Raw genomic sequence first — 19,260 nt, 5'->3', positions numbered from 1 at the left:
GGCTGATACCTCTGTTTTGTCAGCCGTTCCTCTCGTTTTTGCACACACCAAGGATAAGAGTGGGTGCAGATTTTTTCTTTCTTTTTAAGGAAAATGTTTCTTGGCATTTATCAAGCGATTTGTCTCTACGTTCCAAAGTGCTTCTCTCCTACACACCATTAAACCCTTTACATATTATTTCCCCCCCTTTCACATTTTCATTCAGATATAGGACATGACATATTAAATGAAGTGTGTGTGTATGGGTATACATATAAATATCATTTAAATATATTGAAATTCATTTATAAGTTTAACAGTGCAATTCTATACAGTTATTATTATTATTACCACACACTTCATTACCACCCCCTCATCCTGAGATCCTAGGGCAGGTTACAACAATTAACAACAACAATAATTTTAAAGTTCAGTTTTACACAATATTTAAAACAGTTTTAAACAACTTAAAATTACAAAACAAGGCATGTTCTGAAAATATACAACTCAAGAGTCAAAAGCCAGGGTGAAGAGATGTGTCTTCAGCCAAAAGCTGCGTAGTTAAGGGGCTCGATGCACCTACGTGGGGCAAGGAGTTAGACAATTACGGGGCCCTATCCCAGGTCACCACCACCCCAAACTTTTGAGGGTGGAAGAACAACCAAGAGGGCCCCCTCTGCAGATCTCAGCACCCGAGAGGGTCTGTCTGGAAGGCGGTCATCTTTCAGGTATTTGGGGCCTCTGTCATTCAGGGTTTTAAACATCACCTCTGGAATAGTTCAGCCTGCTGGAGCATGATACTTTTAATCTCAGGTTCGTGGGTTCGAGCCCCACGTTGGGCAAAAGATTCCTGCATTTGCAGGGGGTTGGACTAGATGACCCTTGTCCCTTCCAACTCTACAATTCTATGATTCCATCTTCATGAGAACTTCTGTAAGGTGGGATGGCTCAAAACCATCCAGTCTGTGTCATTGCTGAGTGGGGGTTTGAACCTTTAAGGTAAAGGTACCCCTGCCCGTATGGGCCAGTCGTGTCCGACTCTAGGGTTGTGCGCCCATCTCACTTAAGAGGCCGGGGGCCAGCGCTGTCCGGAGACACTTCCGGGTCACGTGGCCAGCGTGACGAAGCTGCTCTGGCGAGCCTGCACCAGCGCAGCACACGGAAACGCCGTTTACCTTCCCGCTAGAAAGCGGTCCCTATTTATCTACTTGCACTTAGGGGTGCTTTCGAACTGCTAGGTGGGCAGGAGCTGGGACCGAAAGACGGGAGCTCACCCCGCCGCGGGGATTCGAACCGCCGACCATGCGATCGGCAAGCCCTAGGCGCTGAGGTTTTACCCACAGCGCCACCCGCGTCCCCATTGGACCTTTAAGCCTGTGCATTGTTCATGCCAAGTCATTGTCACCATCAAGTAAAGCTCCTCTGAGCATGCGCAAAGGTGCGTTTCTCTCTCTACTGGTTTTTGGTTCCAGAGATACTGGTTTCAAGGTAGGTAAGGCCTTAAGCTGATCTGGGCCTGGTCAGTGCCTGGATGGGTGGCCCACCCCGTGAACGCCACATTGGGTTCTCTGATGGACAAACTCTGGGATGTATATGTAAGAAAATAAATGCCTACATAAATAAATAGCCACACACACATCTGCTAAGGTGAAGGGAGGCATGGAGCTATTTTAGGATTAGCCACAATCCCCGTGATCAAGCGCCCGTTTCTGATCCCAAGCCCCTCCTGATTTCCTGAGTTTTTTCCCACCCTCCCCACCCTGAAATTTCTCTCTGGAGCTGCTAAGGTGATTCATCCCCCTCCTCCCTCCCCTGCTCAGAGAGCGGCCTTAAAGTTGCACAGACATAAAAATAAACCGTTTTCTTGATCTGCGCATCATATTAATAGCAGAGCCACACTAGCACGTGGGCTGATGCCATGGGGGGGGGGGGAGAGCAGGAGCCAGAGACATACTGCTATTAGATTCTCTCCTTCTTCTTCTTTTCTCCATCCGCTAAGGCATCTCAGCAGCCCATCACCCTGGGATGCCTGTGTGTTGCCCAGCCGGTGGTTGCCATAGCAACAGAGCGTGGGGTGGGGGGAGATGCAGGAGAAGATGGAGGGGGAGAAAGAAGCAGAAGTGGACACGGAGAGAAAAAAGGGGGCAGGGAGTAGCAATCTACATTTTAAAAATATGCATTTAATTATGAGTCAGTTGGTGCAATCTCTTTTCGGCATCTATTTCTAATGTACACAGGTGTCTTTTCTGGACCAGAGGTGGGGGACGTGGTCCTCCAGATGTAGCTGGATTCTCCCATCATTCCTGACTGCTGGCCGTGCTGACCCTTCATTCTAGCATGTGTCTGGTGCCGGGTGATGCACTTTGCACATGCTCTGATGCACTCGGTGGTTTTTTCCCTGCACAGAGCTTCTACAGCTTAATAGCCAGATAGACTGAGCTAGGTACCAGGAAATCCCCAGCAAGACAGATAGGCAGTAAGGGTTGCCTTCATTGTTAGTCCTACTCAGAGCAGACCCACTGAAAATAACAGTGAGGACCAATTTAGGCCCTTTACTCTGAGCATGACTTAGCTGAAAAGCACCCAAGTACGCTTCCCTGCTTTTATCCTGACAATAAGGCAGTGGATTTGCAGTGGGGAGGGCTGCACATTTCTTCCTATGAACTTCATGGCAAGCAGAGAGTTACTACCTTGTGAGTAGACCCTATGGATTTCAATGAGTTACAATTTCACCAGCTAGATAATTGTCCCTCGGCTCTGCATCAGTAATGGAGGGAGAGTAATTTCATCCCAGAGTGGAGAGCCACTTAGGTGTTGCAGAGATAATGTGTTTGAAATATCATTTGACACTGCAAAAATACGACAAGTGCTGTTATCATTTTCGCTACTTCACAGGTTTCTGGGCTAACGTTGACATTATATTCTGGGGCTGAGCCCTCCCGTTCAGATTGTTCGCTCAGAGGTCAACGGACTCGCCCCTCCGCCACCTGCAAACCCACAAGTCCTCATTTCTCCTGCCTAGTGTATGTCATAAGAACATTAAAACATAAGGAGAGCCTGCTGGATCAGGCCAAAGGGAGCCCATATAGTCCGGGATCCTGTGCTCACAGTGGCCAATCAGATGCCCCAATGGGAAACCTGCAAGCAGGATTCGAACGCAAGAGCAACTCTCCCCTCCTGGGTTTTCAAGAAACTGGTATTCAAAAGCGTTGCTGCTTCTGATGGTGGAGGCAGAGCATAGCCATCCTGGCTAGTAGCCATCAATAGCCCTCTCCTCCATGAATTTGTATTATTATTATTATTATTATTATTATTATTATTATTATTATTATTGTTATGTACTGAAGTTTTCACCCTGGGCCAGCAGGGGGATACTGTAGATAGTTTTCACTCAAGTCCACGTCAGTTATTTTAGGCAGGAAACCCTGGGTTGTTGTTGCTACAATGTTGATAGCTGGCTGCCTATAAAAGCAGGCCGGCTGAGCTGTTTGCTGTTCAGTTTTCTGTTCTAGCTTACAAAATAAAGAGCTGCTTTGGAGAAATCGCTGTGTCGTCTGCCATGTCTACCCACTATTCAACACTTATTATTATTATTATTATTATTATTATTATTATTATTAATAATACCCCACCCATTTGGCTGAGGTTTCCCCAGCCACTCTGGGTGGCTAGTAGCCATCAATAGCCCTCTCCTCCATGAATTTGTATTATTATTATTATTATCATTATTATTATTATTAATGCCCCACCCATTTGGCTGAGGTTTCCCCAGCCACTCTGGGTAGCTCCCAACAGAACACTAAAAACAGAATAAAACTTCAAACATTAAAAACTTCCCTAAACAGGGCTGCCTTCAGATGTCTTCTAAAAGTCAGATACTTGTTTATTTCCTTGACATCTGGTGGGAGGGAGTTCCACAGGGCGGGAGCCGCTAGCACTGGGAAGTTGGAAGGGACCTCAAGGGTCATCGACCCTCTCAATGCATAGACATTCTGATGCTGCAGAAACAGGAGTATGGTACAGAAAGGCTGGCATCTGAGCAGAGCTTGGTGCTGTGGGTTTGCATTCCCCTGGCGGATGGGACTCTGCCACACCTGCTCTGCTCAGCAGTTTTAAGAAAAGAGGGGAAAGATTCCTCCCCCCCCCCAATAGTCAGAGCAGACTTTGCCAGTGGGAGGGAAATTATATCTGCTGGGTATGCGGGGGAATGTAGCACTTATAAAGACTCGCCTTATTGCTGCAATTTTTATTTGCTTTTAGTGTTATATAATATTGTGCTTTGAATATTGTGTGTTTTAATTCTTAAGGAAGGCGGCAGGGAATGTTTTGCCCAAGGGTTCTGGCAAAGGGACAATGGTTTAGCGGGTGGCAGCCTGAGAAAGGGGTCCAGGCCCAAATCTCAGCCATAAAGCCCTTAGGCTGACCACCCTTTCTCAGCTATCCTCACAGGGTTGTTGTGAAAAGAAAAGAGAGGACCATATCCATCATTCTCGCTCTCTCTTTTTTTAAAGAAAACAATACAGCACCAGGAACTACAGCGCACAGAGAAGTAAAAACAAAAATTATTCATACCTAGACCTTGAACAAGGGGACACGGGTGGCGCTGTGAGTAAAAGCCTCAGCGCCTAGGGCTTGCCGATCGAAAGGTCGGCGGTTCGAATCCCAGCGGCGGGGTGCGCTCCCGCTGCTCGGTCCCAGCGCCTGCCAACCTAGCAGTTCGAAAGCACCCCCGGGTGCAAGTAGATAAATAGGGACCGCTTACTAGCGGGAAGGTAAACGGCGTTTCCGTGTGCGGCTCTGGCTCGCCAGAGCAGCGATGTCACGCTGGCCACGTGACCCGGAAGTGTCTCCGGACAGCGCTGGCCCCCGGCCTCTTGAGTGAGATGGGCGCACAACCCTAGAGTCTGTCAAGACTGGCCCGTATGGGCAGGGGTACCTTTACCTTTACCTTAGACCTTGAACAGATACATGACCCAAAGAAATTGCAGCCTTGTAACATCAACCATTTGGCTTTCTGTGTTGGCTTTCTTTCCTTTTCCCTCTGCTCCCCACTTTCCTTTTATGTTGTGGCTTTTTAGAGGTTAGGACAGAGTCTGTGTTGTTTTCATTGCAAGGTGCTCTGGGAGCTTTTGCAAGGTTATAAATGTTTTCAATCAATAATAAATGTAAAGGGTGACACTTTGGGAGGCAGCAGAGGGGACAGGAAGGAAAGGGAGATCTCAGCAAATCCAGTTAAGTTTTACTTTATTAAATAGGTTATATCTTGTTTCATCTCTTGGGTTCAAAGCAGGTTACAGTAGTTTTCCAGTTTGTTCTTCTGTGTTTGTACCCACCCCCATGGACCTACAATCTAAGGGCAGATCCACACCAATGCATTTAAAGCACGTCCAATGCACATTTAAAATTCATGAGTTTCCCCAAAGAATACTGGGAACTGTAGTTCGTTCAGGGTGCTGGGAACTCCAGCTCTGTGAGGGTGAAACTACATTTCCCAGGATTCTTGGAGGGGGTATTGTGTGCTTTAAATGTGCATTGGATGCACTTTAAATGTAGGGTATGGCTTTGCCCTAAGTCTGTGCAGTTTTATTGTTATTTCAACAATACAATACAATATTAAAGAACAGCATTTACCAAAAAATATATTTACATTAAAACATCACAAACACAGACACACGCTTAAAAACAATTTAAAAAGTTAAAAGTACCAATGCATTAAAATCATCCAATTAATTATTATTTTTTGCCATTCGCCATATTGACCCCAGTAAAAATTCTCCTTGGCTTTCGGGCAGCCACTGCAAATTTCACAACTTTGCCTGTCACAAATTTGTCAGAATCAGACAACCTACGTGTGATTTTCACTTGATTGTTGCCATCAGGTATCTTACCTAACAAATTCAGAATAAACTTTACCCTCTGTTCAGAATACAAAAAGATCTTCCCTAAGTCAATAAAGAGGGGTTTTGGGGGGAGACAGAAGGAAATAAATACATGGCATGTTGCAGTCATTGAAAAGAATTATAATGTACTTTCATATTTGTGGGGAAAGAGGCCTTATTTTTCTATTTTGCATTTTTAAATGTTCTTGCATTTATATCCCACCTCAAGGTGGTTCTCCTCCTCTTCATTTAACCCTCATAACAACAGCCCTGAAAGGCAGGCTTGGCTGAGAGGCAGCAACTGACCGCCCCCCCCAGGTCACACCCAATGAGCTTCATGGCTGACTGGCAGTTCAAACCCGGTCTCTCCCAGACCCTAGCAGTCCAACACTCTAACCACTACACCACACTGCCTCTGTGATTATTATAATTAATTTCCCAGTGCCAACATGAAAGACGCGACAGTCAAGACTACAAAGAAAGAAATGACCTGCTCTTTTATTGCAGAATTAATGCCACCTGGCCTAAACTTGTACTGCGACTCACCATCAACGTGCAAAAGGATCTTGGGGAGAAAACGCCCCAAAATTACTGTAAGGGGTGGGGTGGGGGGATACTAACCCTGGCAGACAGAACCAAATTTATAAGTGTTGGCTAGCAGCGAGCCTTTAAGAGACGATCTCCCCACCCCAAAAATGTGGTGCAGTGTATATTTTAATTGGGGGGTGGGGGTGGTCCTCTCCCTTTTGATAGGTAAGGGGGCTAAAAATAGCAGAATCCGCCATCCAGCCTTCCGAACCTCCGAATGGTTGGTTGGTAGGATAGATGGATGGAGAGATAGACGCCTCCGCCGCGCCCCCCCCCCAATCTTAAAGGAACTGGATGATCTTTGGAGATGGCTTGGTAACGATTGGCCCTTTCGCTCCATCCCCGAAGCAGCAGAGGGGGGTTTAGCATCATTCCCAGGCACCAAAATAACACAGCGCCAGAGAGCAGCAGCAGCAGCAGCAGCAGCAGGACACGTGTTCGGCGTGCAGAGGAGACGGGAGAGATCGCCAGAGCCCCCCTGCTCCGTGGCTCCCCCTCTCTCTTCCTCCTCCTCCCAAGAGCGCAGCAGAAGCATGCAGCCCGGGTGAGAAGCCTCGCCTCGCCAGCCCCCGCCAGGGTGGTGGTGGACCACATAGAAGACCACCGGAGGATGCAGGCAGGTACCTTTTCAAGCAGAGTTGTTTGGGTTCCATGCAGGTGTGCAGCGGTGCCTGCCTTTCCCCTGGGCTGTGGGATGCAAACTTTGATCCTCGGTTTTTTGTTTTTTTACCAAATAAAATAGGATTTTAATTTTAAATACCTTTCTTCAACCAGGTGGGCATCTGTTGGGGAGGAGGGTGGGCAGGGAGTTTGGGGGCTCGTGAGCATTAACGAGAGTCAGGGTGGGGTGGGGGGAACTGCCCTGTGTTATTTTGCGCCAGGGCTGAAAGTGTGAGAAAATCATGTAATTTTTGCATCTGGGTTGAAAGTGTGACACAAGCATGTTGCTTTTCCATGGTGGTCGAAAGTGTGAAAATATCAGAATATCTTTGGGGGGGGGCTTCCTTTAATTTAGGATGGGGGGGGACCTCAGACCCAGCAGGCTGATGGATATTTGAAGGAACCAGGTCCCTGGTTTTCTTGAAGAAAATCCCTACCAAAATCAGGGGGGTGATTCCCTCCTTTCCCCCACCCACCCCCGATCTCCAAATACTAAAAGCGCGGGGGTCTCGAAGACACAGAAAGAAAAGGAGGGACCCCAGTAGTGCCAGATTCTCCCACCTTCTTCCCTGCAGGTTTAACAGACTCTAAATTTGCCAGTGACACCCTGGAGCAAAATGCACCCTCACTTTGCGTGTGGACTGGGCAAGCTTCAGAGCTACCTCCATCCTTTCCTGATTTCCCAGTTCAGAAGTGGGGCTATTTCTAGCGGGTTTTAAAAAATAAATTAAAAGTATTCCAATCCAGTCATGCCTTCCGCCTCCTTTCGTTTCACATCACCCCCACAACACCTGTTCAGGAAGACTGGGGTGGGGGAAATATTACTGATATCTTGGCTATGCAAAGGCACCCTTTCTGCCTTGCTTCTGAAAACCACAACGAATCCATTCGCTCATTAAGGCTGGCTTTGGGCTCACTTCCCTACTGACTGTTATGTAACCAAAGTGGAAGCAACCCCCCACAACTCACACTAATTTTGAGCAATCTCTTTTGTCTCCACATCCCCAAACATCCAGGCCTGAAATTTTAAACAGAAACAGGACCCCCTCTTCATCTGTCTCTGCACAGAAGGGTCTGTCTTGCTGAGGGACCCTGGGCAAAGTGGTAGATATTATCAGTCTGCCAAATAAATGCCACCTCCTTGCTCTTTATATTTAACCCCCTCCTAAGAATCAAGGATGCAATGCTAAAAAAAAAGTGTGTGTGTGTGTGTGAGAGAGAGAGAGAGAGAGAGAGATATTGAGAGATTATTTCTTTAGTTATTTCAGTTTTTGATCTTTTAAAAATAATAATAATAATTTCAAAAGATGAGTCTGCCTCCCGCCCACCCACTTGGCATTAATGAAATATCTCTCTCTCAATAAAGTCAGTTTGCCCAGCAATGGGGATCAAATGTTTGCTGTTTTGAGTGGGTCTGCGATTCAAGCGGAGAGCTCTCTTGAGAGCTTCTCCTGGCTTTGATAAATATGTCCAGGTCTCCGGGGAGGAGGGGAATCTGGGTGGAGGAAGACAAGGCGAAGGGCTTTAGTATCAGATTTGTCATTAATTTGGAGCCAGGCTTGTTGAGGATAAATTATGCATCTTGCTGGGAAACCCAAGATGGAACTGTATGCCTTATTACACCCCCAGCATGACATAAGGATTTTGCTAATATTTGATATATGGCTCTTGTAGATTTCATTCGAGTGCCCCTAGAGGGACTGGAGAAATGATATAGAGAGCAGTGAGTGTGGGGAGGGGGTGAGAGAGCTGGATTTCTGCAAGGACAAGGGTAGTCATTCGTCATTCTGTCAGTTCCTGGGAAATGCAGGTGGTCCCCGGTCACCTTAAATAGCTTGACCTGAGCTTTGCGTTGCAATCCAAGAGCTGAGCTTTGGGGCTTGTATATAGGGAAGTTTTTAATGTTTGATGTTTCATTGTGTTTTCATATTTTGCTGGAAGCCGCCCAGAGTGGCTGGGGCAACCCCGTCAGGTGAGCAGCATAGAAATAACAAAATAATCATTAAATTCTTCTTTAAGGCGCCCAAGGGTTGTATGTCCTGCAAACAGCGAGGATTGCTTTTCTTTTCTGTGGACAGCTTTTCCATTTCGTAAGCTCATTGTCAGCACCGTCGCAAGGGGGTTGGGCTAGATGACCCCTCTCGAGGACCTTCCAATTCTATGATTATATGTTTCTGTGAGCAAATGTATGCTAGCCTCAGATACGCTATCAGGCAAGCTTGGCCGTGTTGACATTTTTAGATTTGATTGCTAAATGCAAGCAAAACAAACAGGTCGAAATTAGATCACCCTCCAGGGTGACAGAAAAATTTCCCAGTGTAAATTAGCTGCATTTGTGTATGACATTCAAATGCTTTCCAGAAACCCTCGCATTGCTGGCTGCAAAGAGGAAATGAACCCCATGAACCACAGCTCTGGGGCACCGGCTGGGCCTCCCTCTCTATTTAAAATACTGTCCTGAACCAGGTCCTGCTACAGGGTCAGCAAGCAGTTAGTTCCCCACCAATCAGCCCAGGTGCCCTCCTTGTGGCTCCCTAAAATTATTCCGGAACCTGGAGTTAGTGAACAATCTCGTGAGCAAAGGTCTTCCTAGGAAGTGTGGCAAGGGCTGGGTGGGGCTGTTAGGTCACACCTTAAAAGATGAAAGCAAAAGGTTGGGGTGTCTGAGAACAAAGGAATTTTGTGTGTCCCCTGACCTCAACCTGCAGGATGTGCTGTTGCCAACTTCTTAGCCCACCACCCACCCAGCTTGCTACTGCGGCTTGTGTCAAATGTCCTCACGTACTCATCACTGCAGAATATACAGTGGTACCTCAGGTTACAGACGCTTCAGGTTACAGACTCTGCTAACCCAGAAATAGTACCTTGGGTTAAGAACTTTGCTTCAGGATGAGAACAGAAATTACGCTGTGGCGGCAGCAGGAGGCCCCATTAGTTAAAATGGTACCTCAGGTTAAGAACAGTTTCAGGTTAAGAACGGACCTGCAGAACAAATTAAGTTCTTAACCCGAGGTACCACTGTACTGCGGTTAAGTGCAGAGAAACACTGGTCATTTGAACAGTCGGCAACTCTCTGTGGAGGTACTAATACCCACTCTGCGGGATAATTATAATTATTTTATTTATATCCTGCCTTTCCCCCAGAACCAGGACTCACAAACACCGGAAAAACCCAGAAATCTAAAAGCATATGAAGTATAATAGTTGAAAAGCAATTAAGATATGGTAGAATGAAAATGACATAAAAACAAACCTATTAAAATGCAAATAGTAAAAACAGCACAGCACTGCTATAAGTTCTTTCCTTAAAAAAGAAGAAGAGTACAGACAGTTTCCGAAGGCTTGTCAGAATAAAATAGTCTTCACCAGCCAGCGGCCAGTCTGGCCTCTCTAAGGAGGGAGTTGCAAATAGTATTAAGAAATTGGCCAGGCGCGTTTTGCGACTGGCACGGGTCCAGTTGTGACCAATGTGGGGATCTGTGGGGGACTCCTATGCTTGGGTCCCATTTGGGGGTTTCCCTTCGGAGCCTCTAGTTAGCTGCTCATCCCCCTGGCTTTTCTTATGTTCTTATTTAATTATAGCGGCCTCCAGTAGTACAAGGGGTCGGTGCGTCTAGCTGTTAACCAGAAGGTTGGTGGTTTGAGCCCACTGTCAGTTGCCAAGCTGGCATCCAGAGTCTGTGGAAACAGAGCACAGCCACGGATAGTCTCCATGAATTTGTCTGACCCTCTTTTAAAGCCATCTAGGGAGGTGAGCGAGCTCCATCACGGGAGTGAGTTCCGTGGTTTGACTCTGCACTGAATTTTCTCTGCCCTGAATCTTCCCATGTTCAGCTCCACTCGATAGCCAGGAGTCCTAGTGCTACGAGAGAGAGGGAGGAAAACTTTGCCCTATCTACTTTATCCATGCCTTGCAAAACTGGATATACTTCTACCATCCTGCGCACCTTTTCTAAAAAGTCCCAAACGCTGCAACCTTTCCTCATAGGAGAGCGTTTTGTTTTGTTTTAATTTTTTAGGGAAAGGGCCATCGCTCAGCTCTGGAGCCCCTGCTTTGCATTCCAAAGGTCTCATGTTTGATCCCTGGCATCTCCAGGTAAAGGTACCCCTGACTGTTAGGTCCAGTTGCGGACAATTCTGGGGTTGCACGCTCATCTCGCTCTAAAGGCCGAGGGAGCCGGCGTTTGTCCGCAGACAGCTTCCAGGTCATGTGGCCAGCATGACTAAGCCGCTTCTGGCGAACCAGAGCAGCGCACGGAAACGCCATTTTACCTTCCCACCAGAGCAGTACCTATTTATCTACTTGCACTTGACATGCTTTCAAACTGCTAGGTGGACAGGAGCCAGGACTGAACAATGGGAGCTCACCCCGTCGCGGGGATTCGAACTGCCGACCTTCTGATCAGCAAGCCCTAGGCTCTGTGGTTTAGACCACAGCGCCACCCGCGTCCCAGGTAGGGCTGGTGTTCTCCTGAGACTGAACGATGCAGTATCTTAAGTTCCTAGTTCATCGGCCGGGCTCATTTCAGGCCTTCCTATTCAATCAGTCCTAACTAACTCTGGGGGTTAACTGGTGTCGCTGTGCATGGCCTCCCATGATTTGTGGGCAGGAGGCGATTTGCCTGCCACACTAAATTAGCCACGGCCGGTAGTCAGAAGTGGGATTTATGAGCCAGAGTGCGGATTTGCTCAGCCATCCAGAAGCCACTTGCTCCAAAGCAAAGTCTCATTGAAGCGGCTTTTGTTTTTAAAGCAAGCGCAAAAGGATTCTAAATTAGCAAGCTGGCCTCAAACAACCCGGCTGCCTTACCCCACTTTTCCCTCCTTCCAAGAGACACAGGAAGTGGAGGGGTGGCAGTTCCAGCTGCTGAGGACTGCAGCCTTGTTGAGGCCTCCTCTTGGTTTCCCCTGTTGAAGGTTCAGGACAGATAAAGTTCTTCACGTGGCACAGAGTTAAACTATGGAACTCCCTCCCACTGGAGGCAGCAATGGCCACCCACTGGGATGGCTTTAAATGAGCGCTGGACAAATTCACAGAAAGGTATATTATCTGTGATGGCTGTGTTTCGTCCCAAACAGCTGTAGGGGGCCATGTTGACAAAGGCTGGCTCGACATGACATATTGAGGGATGTATAGATTCATTAATCAATCAATATATCAACAAAGCCAGCAGAAAACTAGAGGGTCGAGCGTGGATCCGAGGGCAAAAGTTGCCTTCAGGAAGAACCTAATACAGCTCACACAAATAACCTGGTTTGCGCAAGGGAAAAAAGGCCCTGCCCAAGTGACGCTTTCCGCGAAGTCAACTAAGCTTTGCAAAAGCTGCCCTGAGTTCCCTAGCGTTTAAAGTCATGGGCAGCAAATCTCAAGAATGAGAATTAATTACCCTTTTCCCTTCTGGCTCCTGCGGAAGGGTTTCTGAGTCACAGCAGGCTGTTTTGGATGCTGCGCCCGGAAGGACCGGCCAATTGTGCCCGTCTGTGTCTTTAACAGCATGTGGAGTGAATGCTCCTCCTGCCAGCGCTGGCAGGGGCTGCGCCTCAGCGGGGGCAGCAAAACTGGCACAGCCTGCCTAAGAGACGGGAGGTCCTTCCCCCACTCGGCTTACCGCTGGCCACCTCTAGAAAAGTCACAGAGATGCTGGGAAGCATCCAAAAAGGCTGCTGAACCTGCCTTGGACCTTAAGGCCTCAAGCTGTCTCCTTGCAAGGTTTAACGCCTGAGCTGCCTAAACATGCATGGAATCGCCAGAGTTCCCCTGACAGAAACCTGCAAAGGAGCAGTGAGTGGTCTCTTGCGAGGTTGTCAGAGGGGCAGAGAGGCTTGCAAAGTGCTGAGGTTTGACCCAGCAAATTCAGACCCCAAGAAAGCTTCTTTTAATTTCAACTGACAGAAGCTTGCAAAAGGAGCAGAGGGGATGCTAGCAAGGTTGTCGAAGGAGATTGCAAAGTGCTGTGCTTTGATCCAGCAAATTCAGATCTTGGGAAAGCTGTCCTTAATTGTCAGGAACACGGCCCCCTGCTCAGGCCTAACTTGTCTCCTGCGCTCTCTTTCCGTTCCTGAACCCCACTCCTCATTTCCTATCCCTACTTTTCCCTAATGCTGGTATTTTTTTCCAGGCCCCACCTCTTCCTTTCCCTGGGTCTATTTTTGCTCCTCCTCTCCCCCGATTACTTTCTTTTGCAGACCCTCCAAGCGCCCCTATTTTTCAGGGGACAGTCCAGGATTTACAGCAGCCGTTCTGGTTTCTGATTTGATCCCGGAATGACCTGCTTTTCCTTAGGACGTTCCTATTTCCATCGGAGAAATGTTGGAGCGTATGAAGTCATGCGACCCCCAAGCCAAGGAGATAAGTAATGATGCAACCTTTAGAAGATGTCTGAAGGCAGCTCTATATAGGGACATTTTGCAATGTTTCAGTATGTTTTTATATATGTTGGTGGCTGGGGCAACCCAGTCAGATGGACAGGGTATAAATATTATTACAGTGGTACCTCAGTTGTTGAACGTAATCTGTTCCGGAAGACCGTTCGACTTCCGAAACGTTTGACAACTGAGACGCAAAGGGCGGTCAGCAAAGTCAGTGGAGAAAATTGAAAAAAAACACAGCGGAAGGCGTTCAAATTCTGAGGCCCGTTCGGAAACATTTACTTCTGGGTTATCGGCATTTGAAAACCAAAACATTCGGTTTCCGAGATGCTCAAAAACTGAGGTACCACTGTATTATTATTATTATTGAATAGGAAGCCCCTTATTTCATCAGAGAAATGTTGGAGGGAATGCTTTTGGACAGACCTTCAGAAACCCATAATATTGCTCCACAATAGAGCAGTCCTCACGCTCTGGTTTCCCTCGCTTTGTCTCCCATTCCAGGTCATGGCGTGCCCTGAGATGTCCTCCTCCATCTCGTGAACTCCTTGCCTCTGCCCAATGCCTGCAGAACCGCCTGCCACCGCCATGGTCCACCCTGAGGGGAGTGCCCTGCTGAAGGCTGTCTGGCAGGGCAAGTTCCGCCTCACCCGCCTGCTGCTAGAGGGTGGGGCCTACATCAACGAGGGCAACATCCAGGGGGAGACCCCCCTCATTGCGGCCTGCGTGGCCCCCTACGAGGACCCTCAGAACAAGTCCCGCATGGTGAGGTACCTCCTGGAGAACGGGGCTGACCCCAACATCCCTGACAAGATGGGGAAGTCTGCCCTGATGCACGCCTGTGCCGACGGGGCTGGGGCTGAGGTGGCTTCCATTTTGTTGGCACACGGGGCAGAGCCCAGCGCCAAGGATTACTCTGGGGCGTCGGCTTTGGTGTACGCCATCAACAAGGGGGACCGGGGGACCTTGCAGGTGCTCCTGGATGCTTGCAAGGCCAAAGGGAAGGAGGTCATCATCATCACCACAGACACGTCCCCCTCAGGGACCAAGAAAACCAAGCAGTACCTGAACTCGCCACCGTCGCCAGGCGTGGAGGACAGCCGTTCGCCCGCTCTGTGCATGTCCCCCTCAGACATCGAGGTCAGGACCTCCCAGTCCCCTGGCGGCAGTGAGAAGGAAGAGGAGCGTGACGTTTTCAACTTCACCATGGCCACCCGGCTCAGCTGCTCCCCTCTCCCGCACGGCAAGGGGAAGGAGGCTGAGGAGAAAGCCCCAGCCCTCCCGCCCAAAGGCCGGCCCAAGCAGCTGAAGAGGTTGAACTCGGAGCCGTGGGGCCTGGTGGCGCCCTCTGTCCTTGCTGCCTCCCACCAGGAAAAGGCCCGGACCCCGGAAGAGAGGATGACGGCTGAGATGAATGGCCTGAGCTTCTCCAAGAGGCCTCCGTTGTCCCGGAGACATAGCATGGAAGGCCAGGAGTCGTCCTGCCTCAAAATGGCCGCTCACCAGGCCTCAGGGGAAGAGCTGCCCAGCCTGGAAGCCGCGTGGGCAGAGAAAGTCCATTTCAGCCACCTGCACCAGACTCTCGCCCGACGCAACACGGCGCCCGAAACCCAAGACGGCGGCCCGAGTCCTGGCTCCCGGGCTCTGGTCCACCCCAAGCTGAATTGCTTGGACCACTACGAGTTGGATTCCCTCTGCCCCGAGTCCATTCCCGGCTCCCCGGATTCGGGCCGCGTTTCTGTGGAGAGGAGGAAGTACAACGCCTCCCCGTTGACCCTGCCGGCCAGCTCGTCCCGAGAGAGTTTGGAAAGCATCCCCAACGCCGTCTCCCCCATCACGATACGACGCCGGGCCCCGGGTCTCCTCGAGAGGAGGGGCTCTGGGACGCTGCTGCTGGACCACATTGCCCACACCCGGCCGGGCTTCCTGCCCCCACTCCACCTCAACCCCCACCCTCCCCTCCGCGACATCCGGGGCAATGGCAAGCCCTCCTCCCCGGCCCACAAGGGCCTGATCCCGGTGGCCCCCACTTCTCCCAAAGGCAAGAGGCTACTCCGGAGGCACTCCATGCAGACGGAGCAGATGAAGCAGCTGGTCAGTTTTCAGAGCCTGATCGCCCAAGGGGACTCGGTGGCCAGTTAAAACATGGCGGAACAGGGCAATCTACAGTCTTCTCGTCTTTGCCTCATGGGGACTCGGAGGGCCTTCCACAATGCCGTTTTCCTGCTTTCCTCGCCGGCCTCTGAGCCCACCCTGTCTTCGTAGCTGGGTTTCTGCGTCTTCCTCCTTCCTCTCATTTCGGTGTTCCATGTCGTAGCCGCCATCTTTATAAACTGGACATACGAAGCATGACGTCGGAGCCGACACCGCAAGGCCAGAGTGAAAGGGAGGGGTCTTTAGAGTGAAGTTGCTGGTGGCAAGTAAGCGACCCAGGAAGTTTTGCCCATCTGCTTGCGATGAAATTCTTTGGAGTGGGAAGGTTGAGTCGGGTGTTGGCTTCCTTGACTGACCCACCAAAATCTTCACCAGGCCTGCAGGAGACTGTTGGCATCCTTTGCTTCCTGCCCCTACAGACGAACTGCAAAAAAGGCAAAGCAGTGGAGTCTGATGCTTGACATGGTGACTCCATGGGGTAAAACCCCAACAACATCTCTGAGATGAAATCTAGAGGGTGAATTCGCATTTGGAAAACATACGTTTTGTAGATCGATGTCTGCTTTGAGGGTCCCGTCCTCAGCAAGCAGAGACCCACCCCAGTAGGAAAGAGGACTTTAAGCCCCCAGATGCTCTTCCCTGGGTCACCTTCATCTATATTCTTTTGAATTATTTTTAAATTTTGGGTGGGGGGAGATTTCAGTTCTCTTCTTGACACTTGACGTTGGCTGGGTGGGTTATGGGAAGTTGTATGCCCAATTTCAGGGAGGCGAATCTACGCACATCTGGTTTTTAGACCTGGAAAGCTGAAAACCGAGGGGGCACATGTTCTCTTTGTCACCTCCTGGAGTGGGTGGCATGGGCAATGGGTTGCCAGGATCTCTTCATAGGGATCACAGCCCACCTGGGTTCTTTTGGAGGTGGGGTGTGACTTTCCTGAAAAGTTCAAATTAGTTTGCTGCAGCTGGGGTATATGCCAAACCCAATCCAAGCCCCTTTAAACTGGCATTATCCCCCAGCCCCACAGAATGCTGAAGCACCCAAAAAATGCCAAGGCAGCCTTTGCCAATCTGGTTTCAACCTGGAAGTTGTAGTCTAGAGCATATGGGGACCAAAAAAATATGTTGGCAAAGACTGCAGTAGGGCAAAACTCCCCAAAAATATTTGATGCCTGAGGCACAGGATATCTCCCTCCCCCTGCCCCCTGCCCTTGAATTAAACTCAGAGACACTCTTCGTTCTTCCTTACAAGGAGGTGTATCTATTTCCTCCATCAGCTCCCAGAACAATGGTATGTTACTGTTGGGAGTACCTGGTTGCTAACCACTTTTTTGGGCACCTCTTCCGTTCCTTGCCAGGACTCAGGGATGGTAACAGGATTTATCTGGCCAATAGGAGTAATTTTGGGATTCCTGCCGCCCCCCCCCCCCATGCAGCCTGTCAGCTGTAACCCAGCCTGCATCAGGGAACCCAGACACATCTTTAACGCAATCTAAGCGTGGGCGGCGCTGTGGGTTAAACCACAGAACCTAGGACTTGCTGATCAGAAGGTTGGCGGTTCGAATCCCTGTGGTGGGGTGAGCTCCCGTTGCTCGGTCCCTGCTCCTGCCAACCTAGCAGTTCGAAAGCACGTCAAAAAGTGCAAGTAGATAAAAAGGTACCGGTCCGGTGGGAAGGTCAATAGCGTTTCTGTGCGCTGCTCTGGTTCTCCAGAAGTGGCTTAGTCATGCTGGTCGCATGACCCGGAAGCTGTACGCCGGCTCCCTCGGCCAATAAAGCGAGATGAGCACCGCAACCCCAGAGTCAGTCACGACTGGACCTAATGGTCAGGGGTCCCTTTACTGTTACCTAAGCTCCCCAAGGCCTGGCCAGCTCTATAGGGCCCAAGCCTTCAGTGCAGTGGTTCAACCCTCTTGCCTCTTGGCACTCAGTTTGCATGTAAAGGTAAAGGTAACCCTGCCCGTACGGGCCAGTCTTGATAGACTCTAGGGTTGTGCGCTCATCTCACTCTAGAGGCCGGGAGCCAGCGCTGTCCGCAGACACTTCTGGGTCACGTGGCCAGCGTGACAAGCTGCATCTGGTAAGCCAGCGCAGCACACGGAACGCCGTTTACCTTCCCGCTAGTAAGCGGTCCCTATTTATCTACTTGCACCCGAGGGTGCTTTCGAACTGCTAGGTTGGCAGGCGCTGGGACCGAGCGACGGGAGCGCACCCCACCACGGGGATTCAAACCGCCGACCTTTCGATCGGCAAGTCCTAGGCGCTGAGGCTTTAACCCACAGCGCCACCCGCGTCCCCCAGTTTGCATGTACTTTGGGCCAAAAGAGGGCGCCCAGCAACCTCCCCACAAGAAACATTGATTCCATGGCTGTCAGTCCAGTTTGAAATGGATTGAAATGTCTGGTGCAGACCAAGTGCGGGCCTTGACACTGCACTCATTTGGGCAGTCGAAGAGAGGGAGACGCTCTCCTGCCTCTCCCAGCTTTCCACGTGCCTCAGTTTCCTGCCAAATGGGGCTCCCGATACCGACCCACGTCTGTAAAACGACTTTGATAACCGAGGGAGGCAGGCTGTGGCAAAGCCGCCAGGGTTGCCGGCAACAACGAATGTATTCTCTTGTTCCTTCCTGCGGTTTAGTAGTGTCGACAAAGCAATAGTACTTCGGAGTAACACTTGAACTCAGCCCCTTCCATCCTTAAGCGCTGTTCCGGGGGTGCTGAAATGACACCCCCACTCTCTCAGCCGGCACAGGGGGGCTTCAGGAAGGTGGGACCCCCACCATTCAAGGCCTGAGGCCCAATCCAAGCACACTCTCAGCTCTCCTGAAGGAGCACCTGTGCAGCGTTCCCTCTTCCTCGCACTTTTGCTCCCAGTCGTACGGCACACCCTGTGTCGCTGAGTTGTTGGTTGTTCAGGTGGCATGTGCCACCGCCCTGTGGTTTTTTTCCAGCGATAAAAGTCAGTTCAGGTGGGGATGTCCATCCCCCCCCCTCTACTCCTCTTCCAATTGGATTCCAGCCTCTCCATTTCCCTTGCCTGCCTTCCTTTCTTCCCAAGACTGTCCCAGCTCAAGACCAGCCAGCCAGAATAACCTCTTCCTTCTCTCACAGCAGTGAGCACTTAATTTTGCTGGAGGGACTCTTTGAGAAGGACATGCCAGGGCCCCACATTAACCTCCCCTTGCAAAAACTGGGTGTTTTTTTTGCAAACCCTGCTTCCTCTTCCACTTCCGCCTTGGTAACTGGGGCAGAGCACTGTCTGGCCTGCTGCGCTGGAATGTTTATGAACATTCCATGACAGCAGAGAAGCTCAGCCAATAGCGACAGCTGTGCTGCCGGTGAGGGAAGATGGACCACCCACTTTCCTGCCTACCGTCAATTCCAGCCACCAAGTTTTTTGAATTTCAGTATTCTGAGCTGTGGAGAAGGGCGTCGGTATCCAGGGTATATTTCCTGCTGTGAATCCGCCCCTCCCCCCCCCCCGCCGCCCCACATGCTTTCTTCTCCCAGTCCCAATAATGCCCTCTGTCTGATAGGCAGCCCTCCATGCTCTAAACCAACGTTGTTTCCTTAATAGCAAATCACAGGTTCCCCCCTGAATTTCGTTCAATTGCCTTTGCACTCGTCTTTCTC

At 50.0% G+C, this 19,260-nt stretch overlaps 1 protein-coding gene across 1 annotated transcript; it reads left to right on the top strand.

The window, feature by feature from the left end:
• The first annotated feature begins 6,830 nt into the window (after positions 1-6,830).
• On the top strand, positions 6,831-17,562 carry ANKRD34A (ankyrin repeat domain 34A). Its single transcript, XM_053368154.1, has 2 exons — positions 6,831-7,066; positions 13,980-17,562. Exon 2 carries the CDS (start codon positions 14,037-14,039, stop codon positions 15,615-15,617), a length of 1,581 nt encoding a protein of 526 aa, XP_053224129.1. The 5' UTR covers positions 6,831-7,066; positions 13,980-14,036; the 3' UTR covers positions 15,618-17,562.
• The last annotated feature ends 1,698 nt before the right edge of the window (positions 17,563-19,260 follow it).

The sequence above is a fragment of the Podarcis raffonei genome, chromosome 16 (genome assembly GCF_027172205.1).
Source record: "Podarcis raffonei isolate rPodRaf1 chromosome 16, rPodRaf1.pri, whole genome shotgun sequence".
Taxonomy (NCBI): Eukaryota; Metazoa; Chordata; class Lepidosauria; order Squamata; family Lacertidae; genus Podarcis; species Podarcis raffonei.
The sequence above is the reverse complement of the archived record's forward strand: the minus strand, read 5'-3'. Positions and strand labels throughout refer to the sequence as shown.

Coding starts and splice junctions, on each gene's coding strand:
- ANKRD34A (XM_053368154.1), top strand. CDS start 14,037: ATGCCTGCAGAACCGCCTGCCACCGCCATGGTCCACCCTGAGGGGAGT.